This window comes from Canis lupus, chromosome 14 (assembly GCF_003254725.2).
Source record: "Canis lupus dingo isolate Sandy chromosome 14, ASM325472v2, whole genome shotgun sequence".
NCBI lineage: Eukaryota > Metazoa > Chordata > Mammalia > Carnivora > Canidae > Canis > Canis lupus.
This window is the reverse complement of record NC_064256.1, coordinates 56,361,611-56,372,086: the sequence shown is the minus strand read 5'-3', so window position 1 is coordinate 56,372,086 and position 10,476 is coordinate 56,361,611. Positions and strand designations below refer to the sequence as shown.

The window sequence follows — 10,476 nt, the reverse complement described above, 5'->3', positions numbered from 1 at the left end:
CTGAGATATATAGATACTAATTCCCCTAATTCCCTCTCAACTGACAAATAATGACGTGGGTCTCTTTGGGTCTGCACACTAGAGATAGCTTATAGTTTCTAACCTATTGATTTGGAGTTCTCATGCCCTAATGTATTTGTCTTGCATTTACAAGGGTTTTTTTCATCGTATCTTTTAATAAGGAATTGATTGTCCACACCTGTTTTAACAGGTCAGACAGGTTTTTATATTGAGCCTTTTAAACCTCATTCTAAACTGTCTTCCACATAGTATTTGAGGTTCTTTATTTAGCAAACTACTAAAATATTTACATTGGGGGTTTTATTAGCCTTTCACTCTAATATGTAACAATTTCCCAGCCCTGGAAGGGCCCTGGTTACTGGAAGGAAATATATTTGTTTTAAGCTTTAGTGTTTTTTTTTTTTCTCATAAAGAGGAAGAACAAAGTAAAAGGGCTAAGAAATAAATGAAAACAAATTGTGTGTCAAATGGGAGTGGGAATAGACTGGGACATGTAAAACCCAACTCACAACTTGAATATAGAAACAATTAGGTAAAAGTAAAAAGTCTGTGGCCAAAATAGTCTATCTTTTTAAATGTTAAAGAGAAAGGGAAAGAATCAGACATAAAGAGGAGCCAACAGCCAAGCTAAGCAATGTAGCTTGAGTGACCAACATTGACTTTCCATCTTGTTTCAGTATTTTTCTTCTTCAAGTGGTCTTTCAAAACTAGGGATCCTTTTGTCACATTTTATTTGCATTTGACTCCTTATAACCTGAAAAGCTCTATTTTTTTAACTCATAATAAGCTACAAAGACTCCAGGCTTCAAATCTGGCATGTAAGAAGTTTAGAAGTCATGACTCCAACCAACCTAACAATAAGTAAAAAGTTGAGCAAATTGAAAAAACAATAACTCTTCTTAGATATGTCAGAAAGTAGGCGACAGGGCAAACTGCTGACCCCACAGTTGGAGAAACAGACAGGTGGATACAGAGAAACACAACTTACCTGGGTAGAAACCCCCAAGCAGAAACCTCTGGAACCTGTACTGGATTAGGAAAACTTGACCTATCACTAATGAATTGCTAGAGGCTCAGGATGGACAAGCCTGAGAGAGGAAGATTTAAGGAGAACCAGTCTTCAGAGGAGAGGGACACACTTCCATGAATTTTACCTCCAAGAACTTGAACAGGTACAGTAAAAATGGGTAAAAGTCCCCTTTTGCTTCCAGCAGAGTGAGGGGAAAACTTACTATTAAAAAACAAACAAACAAACAAAAAAACCCCAGAGCATTCTGTTTTTCTTATTAAGGCCCACCTTCAGGAGAAAACTATTTTATCAGAGCCTAACCTACCTGGGGAAAAGAAATATCTTATTCCAGTCTATGTGAACCATCCTCCTCCACTTACCAGGAGAAAAAGCTAAGAAGCACTAGGGAAGTTCATAGCCCACAGACACAGGCTTAGCAAAAGACTGAGGCCTAATTATAAGACTGCAGAATGCTTACCTCCCGCCACACATTATTACTACATAACTAAAGATGCTTTTACCAAAGTCCCTTTTTCCTGCCACATCAGGTCTGACTTTGAACAAATGTTAGAAGGCATACTAAAAGGCAAAAAACCAGTCCTGAATAAGCATCAGGATGAGTCAGATATGACAGATATGTTGGAATTATCAGACCAGGCATGCAGAAAAACTATGATATTCTAAGCACTCTAATATGAAAGTAGACCAGATATAAAGACAGGTAGATAATATAAGCAGAGAGATGGAAATTCTAATAATAAAAAAGATGCCAAAGATCGGGGATCCCTGGGTGGCTCAGCAGTTTAGTGCCTGCCTTTGGCCCAGGGCGCGATCCTGGAGTCCCGGGATCAAGTCCCACATCGGGCTCTCGGCATAGAGCCTGCTTCTCCCTCCTCCTGTGTCTCTGCCTCTCTCTCTCTCTCTCTATCTATCTATCATGAATAAATAAATAAATCTTTTAAAAAAAAGATGCCAAAGATCAAAAACACTGTAACAGAAATGAAGAAGGCCTTCGATGGGCTCATGAGTACGTGGAACACGGCTGAAGCTCTGAGCTTGAGGCTATGACGATAGAAAGCTCCAAGCTGAAGAGCATAGAAAAAGTAGACTGGAAAAATATAACCCTGAATATCCAAGAACTGTGAACAATTACAAAAAGTATAATACATCTGTAACTGGAATGCCAGAAGAAGAAAGAGGGAGAGGAGACAAAAATATTTGGGGCAAAAATGACTGAGAACTTCCCCAACTTAATGTCAAAACCTAAACCACAGGTCCAGGAAGCTCAGTGAACAACACACAGGATAAATACCAAAAAAACCCCACCCCAAACATAGGCATATTCAAAGTACAGAAAATCAATTTTAAAAAGGTTAAAAGAAGTCAGAGGAAAAAGCACTTTACATACAAGGGGGAAAAAAAATAAGAATTACATCTGACTACTCCTCCAAAACCATGCAGGTAAGAAAAGTGGAGTGAAATAGTTAAAGTATTTAGAGGGAAAAAAACCCTACCAACCTAGAATTCAGTAGTCTGCAAAATTATCCTACACAAATAAAGGAGAAATAAAGACAGTCACAAGCAAAAACTGGGGGAATTTGTAGCCAACAGACCTAACTTGAAAGAAATGTTAAAAGTTCTTTAGAGGGAAAGAAAATTATTTAGGCCAGAAACTCAGATCTACATTAAAAAAAGGAAGAACATCAGAGAATGAATAAGTGAAGGTAAAATAAAAACGTTTACCTGTCTCATTCGTTTTTTCCAAATATAAGGTCTCACATATTTATTACTGAGTCAACATAACTGGTGCAGAAACAAACAGAAAAAATCATTTTCCTGATAAAACATGTCTATTGTTCAAGTATAGTGATATTTACAGAGTGATATGTTACAAACAAGTGACCTTCATGCAGCATCAATACTTATACACCTCATGTGCAATTCCTTATAAACCCAGGTTCTTGGTTCTTCTCCAATGTCTCTTATTGGAGTTGTACCTGATTTTGTTACTAGTTTTCATCAAGATCCACTAGGGATTGGAACAATTCTGCATTTTTTTCTTAGCCAGGAATCACTTGTTCCTGAAAATCCTGGGATTAGACATGGCAAGGAACAATCAACTGCACACACCACAGTGGTAGAGAAAAGAAGGGCTTATTTTCCTTGTTCTTAATTTTTTTTAAAGATTTTATTTATTTATGACAGACACAGAGAAAGAGGCAGAGACACAGGCAGGGGGAGAAGCAGGCTCTACACAAGGGTCCTGATGCAGGACTGGATCCTGGGACCCTGGGATCATGACCTGAGCTGAAGGCAGAGGCTCAACTGCTGAGCCACCCAGGGGTCCCTCTTGTTCTTAATTGATCAAAAAATTATAGGCTGAGGGTGCCTGGGTGGCTCTGGAAGTTAAGCATCCAACGTGATTTCAGTTCAGGTCATGACCTCAGGGTCCTGAGATTGAACCTCATGCCAGGCTCTGTGCTAGGCATGGAGCCTCCTTGGGATTCTTTCTCTTCCTCTTCCTCTGACTCTCCACCCTATTTGAGCTCTCTCTCTCTCTCTCTCTCTCTGTCTCTCTCTCTCTCTCCCCCTCCCTCCCTCTCTCTCTCAAAAAAAAAAAAACTTGTATGCTGTTCAATAAGTAGTAACAACAATGTATTTGATTACCTATACTATGTATATAAATATGCTTATGTATAAATGAAATAATTAATGACAGCAATGATATAGGGAAAAGAGAGAGGAATTAGGAATATTTTGTTATTATGAGGTGCTTATACTCCCAATGCAGTGGTATAGTGTGATTAAAGGGGACTTGGATTAGATGTAAACATATATTGCAAATTTCAGGGTGACCACTAAAAAAAAAAGAAGAAGAAGGAGAAGGAGAAAGAGAAGGAGAAGGAGAAGGAAGGAGAAGAAGGAGAATTGATATGCTAAGAAAGGAGAGAAAATGAAATCATATAAAATCCTCAAAGCCACAAAAGGGAAAAACAGTGAGAAAATAAAAAATAGCCAATAGAAAATAGTAAGAAAAAAAAGAAAATAGTAAAAAGTATAGCAAATATTAATTGAACTATACCAATAATCATTGTACATTTCAATGGTCTAGAAACACCAGTTAAAAGAGGTTGTCAGAGGGAATGAAAAACTAAGACCCAATTATATGTTACCTACAAGAAACCTACTTTTAATATAAAGAAACATAGATTAAAAATAAAAGCATGAATAAAGTTATAGCACGGTAACATGATACTCATTAATGCATATGTGCTTAACAACAGCTGCACATAAAAGTAAATGAAGCAAAAACTGATGAACTTAAGGGAGAAAATGAAATAAATGAATCTACTATTACAGTTGGAGACTTTATTATCCTTCCAAAATAAATAACAGATTCAGCATAAGAAAACCAGCAGGGAAATAGAACTTAACAGTACCATTAACTGGGTTGACAGCCACAGCAACCAAAAAACAGCAAAATACACACTCTTTTCAACCTCATATGAAATATTCAGTGAGCTAGACCACATCCTGGGCCATAAAACACTAACAAATTTAAAAGAATAGAAAGTACATGTTGTCAGACCACAATGGAATTAAACTAGCAATCAACAAAAAAAAATTAGCTGGAAAAATCCCAGAATAGTTAGAGATTAAACATTACATTTCTAAATAACACATGAGTTAAAGAAGAAATCACAACATAGATGAAAAATATCTTGAACTATATAAACATAAAAAACAACTTATCAACTTGTGGCATGAAGCAAAAAGTAGTGCTTAGGTGGAAGTTTATAGCATTGAATGAATATATTAGAAAAGAAGAAAGATCTAAACTTAGTTATCTAAGCTTCCATCTTATAAAACTAAAAAAGAAGATATTAAACCTAAATTAGGCGGAAGAATGGAAATAATTAAAATTAAAACAGAAATTAATGAAACTGAAAATAGATCAATAAAGTAAATCAACAAAACAAAGAACTGGTTCTTTGTAAAGATCAATAAACTGGATAAGCCTCTAGCTAGGCTAAGAAAGTAACAGAGAGGACATAAATTACTAGTATCAGAAAGGAAAGAGGGGAACTCACTACTGATTCCACACACAGTAAAAGGATAATAAAATAATATTAGGGAAAACTTTATGCCCATACATTTGATAACCTAGATGAAATGGACCAATTCCTTGAAAGATACAATCTGCTAAAACGTAGAAAGAATAGTCAATCTGAATAGGCTTATTAAAGAAATTAAAATAATAACTTTCCTTTATTATGATTGAGAGAGAATCTGAGATTCTCTCTTTCCCTCTCCCTCTGCCCCTCCCCACTCCATGCTGGCTCACACACTCTCTCGTTCTTTCTCTCAAATAAATAAATCTAAGAAAATAAAAATTAAAGGAAGATATGCAGATCAAAAACGAAGAAATAAAACTGTCTTTTCTCACAGATGATATGATCATATACGTAGAAAATTCAAAAGAACTGAAAAAAAACTCTCTTGAAACTATTAAGTGAGGATAGCAAGGATTGCGGGATACAAAGTTAATATACAGAACTCAATCAATCACTCTCCTATTTCTAGCAATAAACAAGTGGAATTAGAAATTAAAAACACATTGCCTGTTACATTAGCAGCCCTCCAAAAATGAAATAGTTACAAATTTACCAAAATATACCTAAGATCCATATATGAGGAAAACCATAATGAACTTTGATGAAAAACTTGATGAATGAAATCTAAAAAGAACTCAGTGGGAAGAGATCTATGTTCATGGGTCAGAAGACTCCATATTGTCAAGATACTGTTCTTCCCAACTTGATTTATAGTTTTAACATAATCCCAGCAAGTTATCTTCTGGTTATCAACAAACTAATTCTAAAGTTTACACAGAGAAAATAAAGGCCTAGACTACCTGACTCAATAAAGAAGAGAATAAAGTCCAAGAACTTGGCACTACCCAACTTCAAGGTACTATAAAGCTATAGTAATCAAGAGTATAGTGTTGGCAAAAGAATACATAAGTAGTTCTACGGGACAGAGTAGAGAGCCCAGCACTAGACCCACATCAATATAATCAACTTACCTGTGATCATGAGGAAAGGCAATAATAGAGAAAAGATAGATTTTTTCCCAACAAATGGTGTTGGAAGTCCTGGGCATTTTCATGCAAAAAAAGTGAATCTAGACCCAGATCTTATACTCTTCACAAAAATTAACTCAAAATGGATCACAGACCTAAATGTAAAATGCAGAACCACAACCTTGTAGAAGATAACATAGTAAAAAACCTAGATGACCCTGGAGATGATGATGACTTTTTAGATACAACACCAGAGGTACAATCAGTGAAAGAAAAATTGATAAGCTGGGCTTCATTTAAATTTAAAACTTGTGCTCTGCAAGAGACAATGTCAAGAGAATAAAAAGACAAGCCTGAGACTAGGAGAAAATATTTGCAAAAGACGTATCTGGAAAGGAACCGTTATTCAAAATACACAAAGGACTCTTCAAATTCACCAATAAGAAAACAAATAGCCTAATGAAAAGATTCCCAGAAGACCTGAAAAGACACCCCACCAAAGAAGATATAAAAAATGGAAAGTTACCATATGAAAACACATTCAAAAGCATGTGTCGTGGGGAAATGCAAAATAAAGCAACAAAGAGATAGCACCACACAACTCCACTAGAATGGTCAAATTCCCAAACACTGAGGATGCAGAATGCCTGGGAGGTTGCAGAGCTCCTTCCCTGCTGGTGGAAATGCAAAACAGGACAGTCACTCTGGAAGACAGTGTGACAGTTTCTTCCAAAACTTAAATATACTCTTACCATAAGATCCCTGGTATTTACCCAAAGGAGTTGAAAACTAATGTCCACACGAAACCTGCACAAGGATGTTTACAGCAGCTTCACTCATAATTGCCAAAACCTAGAGGCAACCAAGATGTCCTTCAGTAGCTACACCCAGGTAATGGAATATTATTCTGCACTAAAGTGAGAGGAGATACCAGGCCACGAAAAGACATGGCTTCCATGTCCTAAAGAGGAAATTTAAATGCATATTACTACGTAGGAGCAGCCAATCTGAAGAGACGACAGACTGTATGATTCCAACTGTGTGCATTCTAGATAAAGCAAAACCATGGAAGCAGTGGAAAGATCGGTTGTTGCCTCGGAGTAGGGGAAGGAGCAGATGAATAAGGGCTTGCCCAAAGTAAAACTTAGTGTCAACCATGGAGTTTGGGTGATAATGATATGCTGATTGTAAGAAATGTACCACTCTGGTGTGGAATGTTGACAGTGGGGGAGGCTGGATGTGCGGGGTGCAAGGAGTTCATTGGACTCTGTACCTTCTGCTCAGTTTTGCTGTGAACTAAAAACTGCCCTAAAATATAACACATATTAATTTTTTAGAAAAAATTAGAATGATTAGAGTAGAGCATGCTCTGAGACTGCCCTCTTGGGGTCATGTGTGAAAACGAACCTCCTCAAATAAGGAAAGACCAGATTGGAGGGTTTAGTAGGGGTCTACTTTCTACCTACCACACCCTGGCACCTGCATCTTATATGAAGAAACTCTGCAAGGAACAACAGGTACCAAAGAAGCTTTGTCAACTAAAAACATGGATTGAAACAAAGAAAAACCACTCAGCTTTCAGAAATACTATTTTCCTTGATGAGATTTGCTTATCAAGAGCTATCAGATAACTGCCACGATTTGAAAAGGCTTTCAAATAAATAAATGGGCCCTTGCAGAAGATACTTTTTTTTTTTTTATTCTATTAGCCTCGATTTTAAAACAAAAACAACCTCTGGGGCAGCCCAGGTGGCTCAGAGGTTTAGCGCTGCCTTCGGCCCTGGGCGTGATCCTGGAGACCCAGGATCGAGTCCCACGTCGGGCTCCCTGCATGGAGCCTGCTTCTCCCTCTGCCTGTGTCTCTGCCTCTCTCTCTGTGTGTGTCTCTTATGAATAAATAAATAAAATCTTTAAAAAACAAAAACAAAAAAAACCTCAAAAGTGTCCTAAGCCATAAAAGTGGGGACACAAAAAGACATTCGTATACTCCTGTTCAAAAAACCATTATTCAACCTAGTCAAAAGGTAGAAACAACCTAAGTTGACAAATGGAAGAGATGTATTTGCTTATCTGGAACAAATTTATTTGAAATAATTTATTTGGAATACTCAGCTCAAAAAACAGAGGACTCGGACATACGCTGTAAGATGACATACTACGAAGACGTGATACGTGAACTAAGCCCGTCACAAAAGAACAAATACTGCAGGTCACACGAGGAAATGTGTGAGGGAAATCCTGCATCGTAGTTGACTTAGAGTCATCGCATTCATGGAGTCAAAAGGTGGAGACAAATGGTGATTGCCTGGGCCTGGGAGGGGGGAAGAATAGGACATTTTTGTCGAACGGCTACGGAGTTTCAGTTTTGCAAAATGAAAAAGTCGTGTGGAGGGGTGGTGATGATGACTGCAGCACACCGGGAAGGCACTGAAGGCCCCTGAATTGTACACTCACAAATGGTACATTGTAGGTTATGTATATTTTACCAAAATTTTTTAAGAAGAAATCATTTTTTTTTTTTTAGGAGCATTTAACTCATGTGGGATTCTCAAGAAGCTTTATTTAAAGAAATGGTTCGTGTTTTGGGTTCCATGATCCTTAGAGACTGAAGAGATGAATGAGGCATGATTAATGAACACGTCTGAAAACAGCTAAGTTTCACACAAATATATGGATTTTATTGGCACATGATATTTTCTTACAGTAATAAATAGAATGCAATCTTAATAGTTTAGTCTGGAGTTGGGAAGGCATGTGTCCTTGAGAGAAGCAGTCGGATTTCGTGGTACCATTTGCTAAGAGGGAACCTGTGTGCTGGCAGGGAATCAAAGGAGCAAATCTTTGTGAACCCTAAGGCTTCTCTCTATGCCATCAAGGTAATTTGTAACCCCTGGTCGATATCCTCCCCCCCACCCCCCACCCCCGTTTTTTCCCTTCATTTTTAACACATCATAAAAGTAGCTAGTGCCATAAAAAGCCAACATTTCAAATATAAAATTGTTTCAATACAAATATAATTCCTAATACAATCATCTTAAAATACAGCCATTTGTGAGTTTGAAGTAGTATTAAAATAAATATTTCCTAGAGAAAATTTTATTTGCATCACAAAAACTATAAAAACAGAAGCATATAAAGTGAACCGACGGTCCCCCGGGCGTCCCGTAATCCCTCCCAGCCAGGCTCCACAGTAGGACAGGCCTGGAGCTGGGCGGAAACTGCGCGACATAACCCTACATGCACCTGCGTCCTCGGAGCTCCGTATTTCCACCCGCCTGCTTCCATGCCCTCCTCCCAGAGCTCCCGGGGGAGGAGGGTCTCCTGTGCCACTTCCCACTAAAGCATGTTTGTCTCCACGTCTTTCTGTCCCAAGCTCTTAAGAGCCTGTTACTTTCTGGAGGCTGGGGAACGTCAGGTCAACCTCTTCACCAAGGGAGTCACCCTGCCCCCTACCTGGGTGCCAGCGCCCTCTTCCCCGGGAAGGGGCGCATTCTCATGGGCTGGATTGCTTGCTTTGGGTGGAGCGGTGAGTGGTACAAACAGGGGGTTCCCTCGGACTCCTGACCAGTACCCCGTGTTGCACGTGGCCTCAGGCCAGCTGACTCGGGGCCTCTAGCACGTGCCCCGCAGTGGAACAGCCGGGATGCCTCCCAGGGGATGGAGTCATGTTGTGGGCCATGTCGGGGAGGGCAGGGGAAAGGGGCAGGAAGGTCTCCGCACCAGCCAGGCTCCCAGGGGCCTTCCTTTAATCGAGGCTCCCGGTAGTGGGCCGCGTCCCCCTCTGGGCCACAGGGCGCGTGTGTCCCCAAGCAGCAGGCCCAGCAGCTCAGCGGACTGACCCCCACAGCAGCCCTCCCATCACTTCCCAGAGGAAAGGCTTTCCTGGGAGCTCGGCCTCGTGCGCCCACATGGCAAATCTTCAAGGGTCTGAAGTCCCTGTCACACAATTTGACCACTGCCCAGAAGTCACTTATCCAGATCCAGCCGAGTGTCCTTAATTCCCCTTATCAAGATTTTTTTTTTCCTTTTAAAAATACACATGACTCGTCCTTGGTTTCCGAAGTCAAACCCACGTCCTCCTCCACCTTGATGAGCGAAGCCCCCCGCAAAGATCTGGGGCACCCTAAAGCCTTGTGTCCTGCACCTCGTCTTCCGTCTCCTCCTTCAGGGCCGCGATCCTGGAAGGGGACCTCTGCCGGCTGGAGAGCCGGTGCGGGAGGAGGCCGGGCCGCTCGGGGGGCCCGATGGCCTGCCGGAAGGCGCTCCTCTCGCTCAGCAGCCTCTGGATGGACTCGAACTGCCGCAGCCTGCTGTCCTCGATGACCTAGGGGGGGCAGCCGTTAGGGCGTCCCAGGGCCCAGGG

The 10,476-nt window shown here is 40.1% G+C and overlaps 1 protein-coding gene across 1 annotated transcript in view; it reads right to left on the bottom strand.

Moving 5' to 3' along the window:
• Positions 1 to 8,765: 8,765 nt before the first annotated feature.
• Positions 8,766 to 10,476, bottom strand: part of CFTR (CF transmembrane conductance regulator) — a 164,121-nt gene continuing 162,410 nt past the window's right edge. The window contains exon 27 of the mRNA XM_025464763.3: positions 8,766 to 10,437. Coding sequence (XP_025320548.2) covers positions 10,237 to 10,437 — 201 coding nt within the window. The 3' untranslated portion in view covers positions 8,766 to 10,236. The remainder of the gene's footprint in view (positions 10,438 to 10,476) is intronic.